Source organism: Centrocercus urophasianus, unplaced genomic scaffold, assembly GCF_019232065.1.
Source record: "Centrocercus urophasianus isolate 14NV4802_14NV808 unplaced genomic scaffold, USGS_Curo_1.0 seq_18, whole genome shotgun sequence".
In the NCBI taxonomy this organism is placed as follows: Eukaryota; Metazoa; Chordata; class Aves; order Galliformes; family Phasianidae; genus Centrocercus; species Centrocercus urophasianus.
The window spans coordinates 23,738,873-23,754,348 of NW_024884733.1; the positions used below are offsets into that span (position 1 = coordinate 23,738,873).

A 15,476-nucleotide genomic window follows, 5' to 3' on the forward strand; every position below is an offset into this window, starting at 1 on the left:
AAGGCAAGTTTCAGGCAGATGGCTGAGGTTTTTTCTTTAAAGCAATTCTCAACTGCTAACATACACAAAGTTGATTAAAAGCAACAAAAGCCCTCGGTCACACGCATAGCTCCCTGGTAGCAATTAATCCATCACGCAACTAATTGAACAGATGTAAAGTTCACTTTCAAGACACAAACAACAAAGATTTAAGGATACCTCAAAGGCATCTTTTGTACTCAACAGAAAAACTAATGCCACAACAACAGGGCTGGTCCCAACAGAAGCAGCTCCACAGGGATAAGCTGAGAAACACTGATGCCAGTAATCAATTCCAGCTCACACACCTCAGCTGGAAGGGGACTGCTTACCAACAGTGCTTTTGAAACAGATTGTTTCATTTCAAGTATTTAAAATGGTCCAAAGCAAGTTCTTTATTGTACAAAGTGCTTTGATACACCACACAAAAATATTTAAAAATACAACCTACTATTTTATCAGTACTTAAAAAAAATAAAATAGACCATCTTTAAAATATTTGTACATATATAGAAATAAAATCTCTATTGCCTTAGTCATCCTTGAGTGCATACATGACATCATCCTGGCTGATGTTGAGGCGCACACGCATGTGAAGGTATTTATTGCTGGACTCCAGCAGCAGCAGCCTGCAGGCACCGAGCCTGGCACAAATGGCCAAGATGTCTGACACTGTTGGGCTCTGCATGCCCTCCATTCTGCACAGTGATATGTGTTGATGATAGACCTGTTAAAGAAGGAAAAAAAGGTGTTAAAAAAGAGGTGTAACTCAAGTTGACCTCCTGCTGCAGTCTATGGGCCAAGGTGAAAAAAGGGAAATTTCCTTCCCTCCTCATCTCTGAATCACAGAATCCACACACAAGGTTGGAAAAGACCTACAAGATCATCCAGTCCAACTGTCCACCCATCACCAATAGTTCTCACTCAACCATATCCCTCAATACAAAATCCAAACATTCCTTCAACACCTCCAGGGTTGGTGACTCCACCACCTCCCTGGGCAGCCCATTCCAGCACCTGACCATTCTTTCAGAAAAGTAGTAACCTAGTCTGTCCACAATTCCACTCCATCATTTGTTACTACACCTTCCCTGGACTATGTGGAATGAAGGTGATCCAGCAGCCCAAGAGCTGATGTACAGCTCATCACCCATCTGTCCACTCAGAAGGAACACACAGAGCAAGTGACCAATAAGGAAAAACTAGGGGAACAAGTATAAGAGATCAGCCTAACAAGATAATCTTTGATGTTCAAGAACAGATTTGCAGATACAGAGGAAAAAAAATTCCTCATGTGAGCCAAACCACTGGTAATGCTAATGGATGTGCACAGGTGTTCCCAATTACAAGTGGTAGCACCAATTATGTTTCACACCTGGGCTGGACAGCCATGTCCCAACTTACCACTGGGACCCAATTTATTATCATATTGTTTTCCACCAGGTTCTACGAATACAAATCCCAAACATTTAAACATTTATAGTGCTGCCTGAGAGTTTTTACAGCGCATTCAAATGTACCTCAAAACAACAACATACCTGTTGAACTGTTGCCTCCTCAACTCCCGCCTGACGAAACTCTGCTAAAATTGCTTTAAAAAAGATTTGTTCGTGCATTGAGGCATTCCTGAACATCAAAACAAAACGGGCAAAAATCAGTCTGCAAAGTTCAGAACTCGTGAGCCCTTAGAAAGAAATCTGGGAGGAAAATCACCTGCTAGCAACACTTAAATGCAGAGTATTTTCCTACCTGACAGTGGAAATATGCAAGACATTTTGTCAAACAGCCAGTGTTACAACCTGCAACCCTGTACAACCCAGGGTTGTACAACCTGCAACCCTGACAATACTGAGCACTGCATCTCACTCCTTTCACTATGTCTGAACAAGACATTTGACTCCATGCAGAATATAAAGCTTAATGGATCAGTTAAGTGCCACACGGTTTGCCAACTGTACAGATCCTTGTTTGTTACAAGCATTCATGTGAGGAATGACACGAGATCAAAAATTAACATGGTAAATCTCTATGAGTTACAGAACTGTGTAATGCCATAATACTGTGAGTGTACTGTGCTGGCAGAACAAGCCTGTACCTCCTTTAATAATTCTGAACCTCTGAAGCTGAAAAAGGCAGAATCCATATTAATATTAATCCATATTAAGGCAGGATCCATATTAATCCATATTAATTTACGAGTTAACAAATTAACATTTTTCAGACACAATACAGTAAACAGGGACAATCATAACATCTCAAAATCCCTGAGGGAAAGGCTAAAATGGAAACATTTAACTTTAAACGAGAAATTTCTGCGCCTTGTTTTCCCATCTTTCATTTCTATTTTGTATCCCTCTTCTATGCTGAGATTATTGTTTTTTAAAATCGTATTTCAGCAGAACACAATGCATCACATGCATAAAGATAGACAGAAGGCTTTTGAAAAATAGCACAGTGAAAATGACACAAAAGCAAATAAGAGCCAGAGAAATATTTTTACCTGATTGCCTTTATGTACGGTGATGAGAACATTTCATCTATGGCTTGTGTTATGTGGGTCATCCTGACTATCTCATGAGAACTCTTTTGGCTAGAAAACTCACAGATCTCAGCAGCCCTTCTGCAGATATCAAGGCAACGCCTTGCATCACCAGACAGTGCTGCTACCTGAAAGTAAACATGACAGGTTTGTAAAATATTTCTTTGCTAAACAATTCTCAGCTTGTAGAATCAATAGGCCAGAAAAACAAACAGGTGGACTGTGTTATGCAAATCCAGATTTGAAACATTCGTCAAAATTTTGATCTTACTGATCAAAAGCAACTCCCCTACACCCACCTTGATCTAGCAATCACTAATTTGAGACTGAACTTTTCTTCTAAAACCACAGAAGGTTAGAAAATCTAGGAAATTCAGCATGAACAGTCTAATTCAAAACTTCTCAGAAACATTTTAAGTAGAGTACTTTAGCACAGTCCACATTCTCACAGCAAAAAAAGCAAAAATTCTGTTTTTCATACACAAAGTAACATTATTTTTAAGAGTTCACTACTACTTGAGATAATGGATTTACACTTGCAAGTGTCCAAAGAACTTTAGGCTTACAAAATTTTTGAAACTAAATACCTCTTAAAATCCCACTTGCAGCTTACAATTTTAATGAAGTTTTCATTAGACCATGCACACATCTCAATTTGAGAAGCTACTGACCCCTAAGGCATTATTTGTTTTTTATACCACAGAGCACACAGACTGGAAACAGAATAGGTTACACTGAGGCCTTGAAAATCTGGAGAAAGACAAAATGAATGTGGATTTTTTCACTGTTACTGCATGCTAGACTTCCCCCACCCCCAAGATCCATCCAATGATTCATTATGCCAAACACTGTAGAAAGCTGACATTGTATCATTAAGTAACCTTCTCAAAGCAGGTGGAAAAAACAGGGACACTGCTTTGCATGTTTGCTGCAAAAATGCCATGCATACCTCAAAGAGAGAACAGTGCAGGATCCACTACTGGTGCCTCACTTTGTCCCCATAGCAGAATGTGCACCCACAGAACTGAGATTACTGTTACTGAATTCTTTCACATCCCCATAATTTTCACCTGGCTCAACACAGAGGATAATATTTGTACTATATTTACCTTTCTGGAAACTAGCTGAATTGCATCCTCCTCAAATGCCTTCACACTGTTCAGTCTAGACGAAATAATTTGCTGTAGCTGTTTGTAGGTGTAAGGCTGAAAGGACATTCTGGTGAGACCCTATAGTAAACAAAATGCAGTGAGAAGTGCTTGCAGTACTTAAACTATTCAAGCATAGCTTGCATTGTTAGTAGTTACAACTTCTGTAGTTGGAGCAGTCTGTTTCATCTGTTTCTCATTCTTCCCCTCCAAGCTTTGATCTTTTTTTTTCTGCTTTGCATTTGTAAAATAAGTATGCACATCCACCAATGAAACAGTTGGAGTGCAGATCACTACCCCAGAAGGGCAGAGCTAGTGGTGCATGCTATTAGAAACCAAGTTCTCTTACAAAATTTGTAAATAAACTAGAGCCACCAATATAAGAATCTTTTGATTACTACTGTTTACACTGACTTTTAAGTACAGTAACAGCAGAATCCACCAAAACTATCCACCTCTTCTTTAGCATGTCTATGTGCATGTATACAGTCACACTGTTGACTTAATGTTAGGCCTGCAAGTCAACAACCAGCAAAGAACTACAAATCCACCTCTGGCTCAAGCTAATAACAACTGATTTCAGATGAGAAGGCCAATGTACAATTTATATATGATGTACTGTCTTTCACATCCTGCAGGAGGCAAAGCTTTACATCCCTTATGAATTCCTCTCCCTTGACTACACGGATTCTCAGAGCTCCAGCTAATCTGCAGGTTCAGTGGGTGGGAAAAAGCAATTCACAGTTACTGTGCCACTGTTTTTGAGTCACAGAAGGATGAAGGCAGAGCACTGTTTTTGCAAATCACTTCTTATGGAAGCACTGAAACAAAGACCTAGGACAATGGATTAAACACACGTATAGAGCACATCCAATTTCCTGACCAAAGGTATTGAACAAAAAATCCACCATCTGATTAGAGCAAACAGAGACAAGTAATCTGTGCCAGAAATGAAAGGGGAAATAGCAAGGGAAAACAGAAGGAAATTTCTCTGAACTCAGGAGTAGCAGCTTCACCACGATGCACAGAATTCAATTATACAAAACTTAATATGTTTAAAAAGACATCTGCCTTCTTTTTCTTAATTCATTCTTACAGGAACAGAGTGTTCTTATCTAGCATAACATCTGACCAGTGAGCTGGCTCCTGTACTTATTTTGCTAAGATTTATATGATCATCTGCCCTATGGAGACAAGAGAGAATTATAATTGTTTATAATTATTTAACTTCTGATGTAACCCACTCTACCTTTCCCTCCCAGTCAAAATTACTTTTGATTGCATGCAGCACTCAATCAGTTTGGTGTTTTTTTTTTTTTGTTTTTTTTTTTTAAGCTTAGCAACCTAATTGTTAGAGGACATACCAGCCTGCTGGATACTCTGTTCATCATTATTCTCTCTGGCAAGTCCATGGTGTTAGCAATGGCCAGGATGATTAACTTGGAGTGCTTTTGAGTCGGCCAGTCAAATAAGTTGTACATCACATTCTGCTTTCGGGTCCACAGAAGATCAAGCTGAAGAAAAAGATAAGAACCTGACTGAAAAAGAATGTCTTGTAACAGTACAACTTACAATGAGGTTTGAGAGTTAGTTCTGCCACAAATCACTTCTCACATAATACTGAATAAGGTGTCTCTCTGCATTTCCTTTGCTAATCTACTAATAGTACTGCATTTTTTGAATTAGAGCTCTAATCTCTCTCTGAAAAGTATTCATTACAAACTTAAGCTGCAATTTTAAACGCTAATGTGATATATTACATCCAACAAAATTAAACTACCTAACCATGCAAAGATCTGAATCATAGCAAAAAAAATAAATTACTGAACACAGTATATTCACAGTTTCAAAACTAGATTTTTCATTGTGAATTTTCTCTCCACAAAAAAAATGCAGCTTCCAGATAAAATACATACTCTGAACAGTTCAATCCCATGCTATTTAGGAGCTGACAGCATTCATTATGCCATAAAACCAACATGAAAATAAAGACAAAGAATTTTGGCAACAGGACTCATCTATTTACATTCAGTTTCCTAATGAGACTAAGAGGAACTATTTGAGTGCCCTCACTCCAAAGTCTTCTTTAGATCATATATGACATGCTCTAAACACAAACTGTTTCTCCATTCTTTAAAAACCTTTTTTTTAAATGATACTTTAGGAAAGATTTAGGATAGAGAAGGAAGGATTCCTTGTCTCACCTCATCCACTACCAGCACTGTGGTCTTCCTCTTTGGTCCAGGTGTGCAGAACAGTTTTGCCAACAGCACTGCAGCATGAGCTGCTGTCACCTTCTGACCTGTCAGTAACTGGACAAGAATTAAATTATACTGCAGGTTAATCACACCAAAACTCTGGAAATAGGCAGTTTAACCCTTTGTATGTTTTAACTTTCAGAAGTATTGATTGTTAGTTGTCTTGAACCCCATAAAACATTGAGGATCTGAACTTCCTCTTCTTTCAAAGGAGGGCAGCTGAGGAGGCTTTTCTCACCTCCAGAATCTGCACATAAGCTTGGTGAGGATCAGTAAGCTTCATGCCATTGATCTCTATGAACTGGAATGATGGTAGGTCATCATCTTCTGTAGCTCGCTGAAGACAGCGAATCACTTCATGAACAGTTGCAGTTTTACCTGTTCCAGGCACTCCAGAAATATACATACACCTACAAAACAGAATGCCTTTTTAGCAGTCTCAGTAAAAGAGTAACACTCTTAGTATCAAGAAATTGGAGTTCCTGGACTCTGAGGTTGCCTTGAATACCTTTCACTCTATGTCTCTTCAGGTAATTCCCTACATGCAGTTACTTCATTGCTAATGAGGACATGTCACACATTAGAATATAAGGTTTGCTGGGTTTTTTTAATTATTAAAGTAACTAACAATCTAAAATACATTAGAAATTCTAATTTTGCTTTGTTAAAAAAAATATTTTCCCAGACATCTAAAACTGACTAGGCATTTCTGTCTTAAATTTGAATTTGTACAATAAAGGAAATATATTTACATGTTATTTACACACACAACAAGCTCTCAAGGAAAAAAAACACGCTGGAAAATTCAACTAGGATCTTTACTTCAGTCAAACAAGGATAGCATTTTAAATAAAAGCAGCCTTGATTGACTGACAGTGCACCATAGGTATGTGTGATCTCAGTTACACAGCCTCACCAATGAACTCACCCTCCTGTGCCATCAATAAGTTTGCTTTCCACAAAGTTATAGATATCCTGGAATTCTTCCTCACGACAGGGCAAAGACTCTGGGACAGCAGAAACGTGCAGCCTTTTGATTAAAGCAAACAAAGGAGTCAAACAAACCGGAGGCCAAAGAGTTGTATTTTCACACATCTTCCTGCAGGGCCTCAAGGGGCAAAGCAGATAGCAGGCCCCTCCCACTTCTTCCCTTCACAGCTCTGTGTAGTTTTTAAATCTGTCTTACATACTTAAGGTTTGAACACCAACGTCAAGTGTCCAAATGAAACAGTCTGGTCTCTCTAGAAGTTTTAAGCTTTTGAGCTTTAAGATGGCTGAACAATCATCATCATCAAATAGTATGAAATGAGGTATAGTAGGGATAAAAAGAGGCGATAGCTTGTAGGATGGTACTCATAGTACCAGTAAAATCTACAAGAGAAGATCTTTGCTTTTATTTTTTTGAGTGTTAGAATAAAGACAGATACCTAACTCTGAAGAATTTAGCACTAAGAACTAGTTACAATGACTTGCAATCATAGAGGTAGTACTATAGCCACCTGTAATTATAGTATTTATTGTCCATTCCTTAGTGTTCCTCTGAAATCAAAATATTACCCATGTTCACTGAATTTATTCAATCTGGTAAAGGTGACATTACCCTATTTTAGCATTTCCTGCCTTCAGTGAATGTTACCTTAATCTGGCTTCTTCCAGTACACTGGTTGGTTTCTGTGCTGCATGGCTGCGCCTGGGAATTTCAGGAGTTGCATTCCGGGGTGTCCTGGGTGTTCCCAGTAAGGGCTGAGAAGAAAAAATTAGGATCTCAAACAGATGTGCTACACACAGGAATTTCTACCAGAAACAGATCATTCATATAAGCCTCTAAAACGCTGATTACACAAACTTCCTGGAGATGTCAAAGTACAAGGTGAAAGGAGGCACGGTGCTTACAGGAAGGAATTGCCAAATTAAGTCTCATGGTCTTTTTCTTCCTTGAGGAGACAAAGAAACCAGCAAGCAAAATAGTGACACAGACAACTTCACCTTTTGATTTGCTGAAATATTTTAAATATTTTTATTCTATGTTCTGTAACTCAGTGTTCCAAAGTGACCTGGTTCTCAAGAAAGAGCAAACAACTAGAAACTAATGATCTGTATTTCACTGTCCAAACAAAAAAGCCACGCAGTATCTTATATATTCTTCCTCACTGTGCCTACAAGCTCTAGTTGTGCTAGGATTTCTGTGTTACACTTTACATAAACAGAGGCCGATTTTAATTAGCCCCTCACAAATATCCCCATCCCAAGCCCAGTGGCTGTGACACTATGAGAAACTGCTGGCCATACTGTCTTTAGCACAGCCATAGACACTGCACAGCATTCCTTCTGTGCTGGTAGCCATCAGCACAGTCCTGAACTTACAGCTTTCTGCAATATATGAAGATTGCACTGACCAAAGACTATTCAGAAATGGATCATTCTTGGGTACTTAAGTCAGTTGTTCACTGAATTCACATAATATTTGTACAGTAAAAGTACTGCTTGCCCAAGAACTGCACAAGTCTAACTACTCACTGAATAACTGACTAATTGCTTTTAATCATAATTCCTACCAGGTTTATTTGAGAGCCTGTAGATTATACTGGGAGAGAAAAACAGTTTCTGCTCCACTCTTCCACCACTTGTGACTTCACACACCTACCCTTTATCTCCTCCCACACTGTCTCATTTTAAGATTCATAATTCATGTACCGCTTTCAGTAGTTTCTCACGTAGAAACGAATCCATCATTTCATTATCTCTTGCCTTCCTTTGAGCCAGCATGGAGCTTATTTTTTTTTTTTCTTGAGAATAGCGGTTGAGAAACGCAGCACCATTCAGGTGTTTCAAACAGTTTCCTCAAATCATCTTAAAAAAACAAACAACTAATTATACCCTAGGGATTCTTCTCTTGTAAAGCTGCCCAGTGATTCACACAAGACTTTCACTTATGTATCACTAGTAGATGATCTGAATCCACAGCCTAAGAACTACTGATTCAGGACATGCTCATGTTCTTCCTCCCTTCCTAATTCTCTCCCCTGTCCTTCCTCAAAGCAAGCCAAGACATTACAGCCACATAACAAACAAACCAACCCAGCACATTCAGCAGTTACTGGTCAGCTCCAGCCTAATCCAGCCTAATTCCTTTGCTTAGGCTGGAGAGTTTTCTGATCAACACTGTTGTAACATTGAGGATAACCAAGTACTGTATTTTCATAACTTAGTCATACTGAAAATCATACAACCGTTTCATCTAAAGCATGGGAGCTCAGATACTTAACTTTGGCATACAGGCATTGAGCATTAAAAAAAAAAAAAAAAAAAAAAAAAGGATTAGAAACAATAAAGAAAACTTTTTAAAATGTCAGCAGCTCTAAGGAACCTTACTGTTTTCCTTGGGGTCTTGGCAGGAGTGTGAACTGAAGGCTTCCTTGAAGATTTTGGGGTGCTGAACATTCTGCTCAATTTGGTTTTCTTCTCCGGTGTGCAGCCCACATCACTATCTTCTTCCTCACTACTTGAGGAGTAAGAACCATCCGAGCTAGACAGAAAATCCTCTGCCTCCTTTGATTCTAGCATGTTTAATAAGCTATCAGAAAGAAATGACAGAAGTTTTGTTTTGTTTTTTTTTTTGCCCTTTTTTTTTTTTTAATAAACTACATATCACTGCTCACTACAGTGTCATTTGATACATTTTCAGTTCTTCCTGTAAGGTGCCTATAATCAGCAAGTCAAGTTATTCTCCACTTCAACCATTAATTTTCCATAGCTATTTAACAGACAAGTATTAAAGGAAGTCAGCTTAACGTTTCTTAATATAAGACAGTTTTTACCCACTCTGCAATATTTGTATTAAGCCATACAAACTCTTGAGGCTTTGAGGTGTCAAAAACCATTTGAACAAGATTGCATGAAAGCAAAAGTTCACCTGATTTGTTCTGCAATGCGAGTGCTTGTCTCCTGTGTACACTTCCTACGAGAACGAGGGGTCACCGCTGGGCTCTGACTCCCCAGCTCCTTATGTCCAGTTAAGCTGTAAAGAACACAGAGCTACTTTTATCTGGACCACACTTGTAAGGATGGAGAGGAAGCCCTTTAAACTTCAGGCTCTACTGTTAAGCCTGTGAACTCAATGCAAATACAAAAATAGTTATGAAAATACTGTTACTTACACTATAGCATCATCTTCCATATTAAGATTCTTGACTTTCTCATTGGAGTCTTCAACCTTCCTATAAGGGGACAGTCTTAGCGTATCACTAAACATCTCCCGGTGCTCTGCTGTACCAAACACTGACTCCAGCTTATCATTGGCACAAGCTATTTTTGGTGGCGAGCTTAGAATTTCAGTGAATTTCACTTTTCTTTTAATAGCTGTTGGCTTTAACAGTTGAGAATCATAGACATCATCTAAAAGTTCCAAAACATCCTCTTCCAGGAGTTTGCCTTTTGAAGATCTTGTGGGACCTAGGAATGAAAAGCAAGATTTTGTCAGGCTTTAACATGGATGGTTTGAGTTAGAAGTTTCAGGGAAGACAGTAGTTTCAGAAGACACTGTATGACTCAGAGCTGTAATTTAAATGAAACGTGATGGCATTAAGCTTTGTGGACAGAAAACTGAATTACTGGAAAGCATGCATTCCCTCTATGAATACAACAACATAGTAGAAAAGTGAAAAATCAGGATCTATCACTTCTAACTTCACTCAGCTTTCAGTTTGAATATACGGTCCAAATGTGTTCATTCAGTCAATCCAACGTAAACCTTCTTGTATACCATTAGCCAGAAAAGTAAGGAAAAATAAGGCAGACATTGTGAGGTCAAGATGGAGTCACAATACTACATCCAAAACAACCAAATGGACAGCATACACATACTGACATATACGTACTGCTCAAATCTAACTTCTTTCTTGCAGTTGGATTTTTGGTGCCATTATCTATTCTTAGCGAATGTCTCTTCTTAGAAAGGGAAGACTTAGAAGCAGAATGTTTTGATTCTATTTCCATCTCAACATTTTTTGTTTTTGGGGCACTCCAAGCAACCTTCTTGGTCTCTTTTTTCGCAGAGGAAGTGATCTCCGAAGGAACAAAAGAGCTGGAAGAGTTTGGGATGCCATCTCCTTTCTTGTTAGCTTCATTCAGCATAGAGAACGTGTCTGGGGACAAAACCCTAAAGCATTTCCCATCCCAAGACTGTTTCACGTAGAAGATTTTCTCCTTTTTTAATCTAGTAGGTAGTTCATCCTTCAGACGCAGTGGTATTACCTGAAAAAGGAGAAAAAAATACCAACACATGCATACTGCTGATTTAGCATTCAACCGTTTTCTCTTCACATATCTTACGGTTGGAACTCATGGAGCTTCATTAGAAATGGCAACAAGCTCAGCCTACAAAACAATTGGCACAGTGTTACCCTGGTACAGGCCCTGTCAAACCATGACAGGCCTCCATCACATTACTTCCTTCCATGCAATCCTCTAGATGGGCTGGCTGCCCATAACCAAAGTCATTTGGGGATGGAAGAAAGGAGGAGTACTGAGTTTTCAACCATCCTGCACAACTTCACTAGCAATCAAATGCACCTTGCACGTTCAGTTCAGGAGGAAGTGAAGCAGCTGCACTGTTCTGTTTTTCAAATTGCTTGTTTCTTTTTTCCCTCTGCATGTAGATAGGCTGCAGTACGTACCAGCACACTTTCGATGATAGTCTCCACAGCTATGTCAGTGTCATAGCCAGAAACTAGATCAAAAAACACTTCCTGGGAAGAAATCCTTCTTTTAAGCAGTTTCTGCTTATTCTTAGGTACCTCTGTAATGTGAGTGAACCACTGCACAACTGCATGCTTCTGCTGAGCGCCTACAAATGAAAAGAAAATGAACACTAAGGATTCTCTCATGCCACAAATAGTTCTTACCCGACCTTGGTGACTTCAACTAAAATACTGCACAAGACACTTTGCATTTACGTACTGGAAAGCAGTGTTCTTCCTTAACTTTTTACTGAGAAAAAAGTTAGAAATTTAGAAAAAAAGAGGATGAAAAATTTTCCAGATGAATGAGGGAGATGAATTAGCTCTAGGTCAAACAAAGTTAAGGCCAAAACTAGAAACTGAGAAATGATGCAGAAGTTACAGCTCTCATAGCTCTGGCAAGAAAGTATGCAGACAGTTCTATACTATCAGCAATGTAAATACTTTAGAAGAGTGACATTTAATAACATCAAAGCTCAGGATTCCAATTCATCACTACTGCAGTACTACATTAAGGGCACCACAGCTGTGCCACTGGTTACTGGATGGAACTGCACACTTCTGGTGAACCACAGGGATACCACAGCCACGTTGTTCAGCGCTCGCTAGACAGACGAGGGACAGTCAGGGAAAAGTTTGGGCACTACAGCACTTGCTGGGAGTGACTTGGATTAATTTAGAGAAAGATTAAACAACCTGATCCTGGGGAATTTCACTGAGAATTTGAATTTAAAGTGCATCTTCCATATAGTTCAGTCAAACAACTAAAGCCTGTTCTAAAGAGAGCTGTTTCTAAAGAGCTTTTATTTTGAAATGTCACATAACAAGTACCTAAGTGCTTTACTCTGGGAGTCAGTCAAGTGTGCACACAAGTAAATTTACAAATGTATGTAGCTATGTAAATGTTAAGAAAATGCCAGCCTTATTTCTTAGAACCCATGCAAGCAGGCTCTTTGTCCAGGAGTTCCACGAAACTCCCATATCTGTTCCCTCCTCACACACTGGGAAATTCAAAACAAAAATGCCTAGAAATGAGCCATCAAGGATAAAAATCCGACATGGACATAGGTGAGAAAGTAACTGATATGAGACTGTAAGTCTGAGTTGATGATTAACTGATGTCATTGACGAGTTGATATCTGAATTGAGACTGTCACAGCTTACAATGATACCTATGCCAAGCCTCAAATCACAGAATTCATTTAGATCAGCTAATCTTTTTCACACAGAGGGTGGTGACACATTGGAACAGGCTGCCCAAGGAGGCTGTGGATGCCACATCCCTGGAGGCATCCAAGGCCAGGCTGGATGTGGCTCTGGGCAGCATGGTCTGCTGGTTGGTGACCCTGCACACAGCAGGGGGGTTGAAATGAGATCATCTTTGTGATCTTTCTCAAGCCAAGCCATTCTGTGATAATCTAATATTTCACTGTCACAAAAGAAGAGGTTCCATATTGGCATTCATGCAATCTAACTGAACTCCACTAAGCAGTGGACATAAAAGGAGAACTGAGAAGTTTCATAACATTACTGCTAATTTCAGGGTTATTTTAAAGATCAACCGGAAATGTTTGCTCACTGACTAACGAACCAGAGAATCCTGCTGTGAAATACCAGAGAAGAAAGACTGAATAAACAGCATGAGAAAGTTCCTCATGGATAGAGTTAAAAGAAATTTAGAACATAATACAGTTTTTATGCTCCTATTCATATTTTAAGGTGTTCATATTCAAATGAAAACAAAACCAAGCATCTTTAACGACTCTGTCAAAGACATGGAAAACCTTTTCAAGAAAGATTGACAAATTTCAGTCCAGCATGAAAAGAATATTCAGTTGTTACAATAAACGTGCATTACAAATACGCATCACTCTGTGTATTTTTGTTTTGAATGAGAAAACCCACAAAATATTATCAATGCAGATCAAAAGAAACAACAGCTGTTGAAAGAAATGAGGCTTAGCTAATGAATAGTTTCTCATTCAGACTCTACGTAGCCTTTGTGCCACTTGCCTGCCATGACTTATCATTTATATCATATCTACCTCTACCTACAAATAAGCAGTATAAGTAGTACAAATAAGAGACAGAAGTGACGAGCCTATTTATTCAGCTGTGTATGTTACACTGAAATCCTTGGTGTCTAATAACACGCAAGTCTCAGAGCTGCAGTACTCTTGTTCCAGTGGGATTCTCCAATATCTAAACGAAGCAAGAGCTCACGTTGCCTTCCTCGAGGACTATTTCTTCTAGAAGTAAACAAGTAAGCAAAAGATAGTGCCTTTTAAAGCCTTTCAACTGCATTTAGCTATCCAATTTAGATGAAATCAGTACCAAATTTTTAGGTAGAACTTGCATACACAAGCAGTGATCAGCACAGTCCCGTTCCTGTAATAATTTAGAGCAGCAATACAGCATTAATGCTAATCACATCCCCATGGTATAGTTATCTTTAAAGCATTTTAAGATTCCTCATGTAGGAGGTGAGTTTTTATTTCTTACCATCTTCGTACAAATCCAGGAGTTGTGCCACAAAAGGTTGATCTGCATTCTCCCCTTCTATTAGAACAAAGTCACCAAGCTGTATACATCTTTGTGTTTTGCTTCTCTCCGATTTGATAAGAATTCCTCTAGAAAATGATGCAGACAGTTCAACATCCTTTACAATTCACATGCCATCAAATCTGACCTCCTGCCCAACTTAAAGCCACTTATAGCCCCTCCAACAAAGACTGAAGTTTAAAAACAACAACAAAACTTCCCAATTAAAAACCTTCACTTGTATTTTGAATAGGCAGTTAACACTTATTTACAGATTATAATTAAGTGCTTATGCTCAAACATACAATTTACATTTCAAGAGCTTTATGACAACACTTTTTGTGGTACGCATACAGTGTCATGACAGGTATGACAAAACTACTGTTATTTAGTAATATTCTCACAGCCCAATTAACCTAAGTGACACCAAAAAGGCAAAGCAAGTGTCACTGCTTACTGCTTACGTCCCCCTGAGAAAAACAGAAATAAACTAAAATAATAAAATAATAATAAAACTAAAAACTAATAAACAGAAAAAAACTAAAGTTTTTTACTTGTACTGCAGAGTCCTCAGCTTTCTGTCTGAGCTCATGGGCTTTCCATACCAGGAATAAATGATTTTGCTCTGCTGACCTGTGTCCATGATTCCTGAGGAAAAGAATAAGCACATAAACGAGCAATTATCGCTTATAGCTTAAAAATAAGAGGGGACAACACTCAAGTTTTCCAGACGGCGTGATGGCCGTCAGTCCCCGATTCCCCCAAGCGGTGCAGATTAAGACGTAGCCCCAGCTCCCAACCTCAGTCCCCGCCCGCCGCTCGCGTTAAACCCCCGGGGTTAAACCCGCCCTGAGGGCCCCCTTTTCCCTGACAATGCCCTCGCACACCGAAGGCCGTTTGAGCGCTTCTCCTCGCTGGTTTTCGCCCATCTCCCACGAACGCAGCGGGTGAAACAGTCGCGCACGCTTCATCTCCCCTCCCTCTTCCTTTTTTGGCCTCAAAGCCGCCGTCCCCATGGTTGCTTTCCTACCGCCAAACAGCCCGCGTGGCCATGGCGCCGGACGGGGTCGAACCCGCAGAGACCCCGAAGCGCCCTCACAGAACGAGCAACCCAGCCAGCCAGCCGCCCGCCCGCTGCCCTGCTCACCGCAAAACCTCAGCAATCCCCGCGCACAGCAGCAGCACCAACGGTAGCGCCGCGAGCTCCCGCCACCCCCGTGATAGAATTTCGCGC

At 39.6% G+C, this 15,476-nt stretch overlaps 1 protein-coding gene across 3 annotated transcripts; it reads right to left on the reverse strand.

The window, feature by feature from the left end:
* Positions 1-450: 450 nt before the first annotated feature.
* On the reverse strand, positions 451-15,469 carry ORC1 (origin recognition complex subunit 1). Of its 3 annotated transcripts, none has more exons than XM_042820158.1 (17): positions 15,390-15,469; positions 14,797-14,890; positions 14,204-14,331; positions 11,639-11,808; positions 10,841-11,216; positions 10,121-10,415; positions 9,877-9,981; positions 9,336-9,537; positions 7,600-7,706; positions 6,892-6,993; positions 6,202-6,373; positions 5,910-6,017; positions 5,070-5,219; positions 3,667-3,786; positions 2,519-2,685; positions 1,557-1,644; positions 451-745 (listed from the first exon to the last, which is right to left on the reverse strand). In XM_042820158.1, exons 2-17 carry the CDS (start codon positions 14,883-14,885, stop codon positions 551-553), a joined length of 2,574 nt encoding a protein of 857 aa, XP_042676092.1. In that variant the 5' UTR covers positions 14,886-14,890; positions 15,390-15,469; the 3' UTR covers positions 451-550. The 3 variants fall into 3 exon arrangements, with proteins under 3 accessions (XP_042676092.1, XP_042676093.1, XP_042676091.1); XM_042820159.1 differs by lacking the exon at positions 15,390-15,469 and adding an exon at positions 15,130-15,239; XM_042820157.1 differs by lacking the exon at positions 15,390-15,469 and having other exon boundaries at positions 14,797-14,996.
* Between the last annotated feature and the right edge of the window lie 7 nt (positions 15,470-15,476).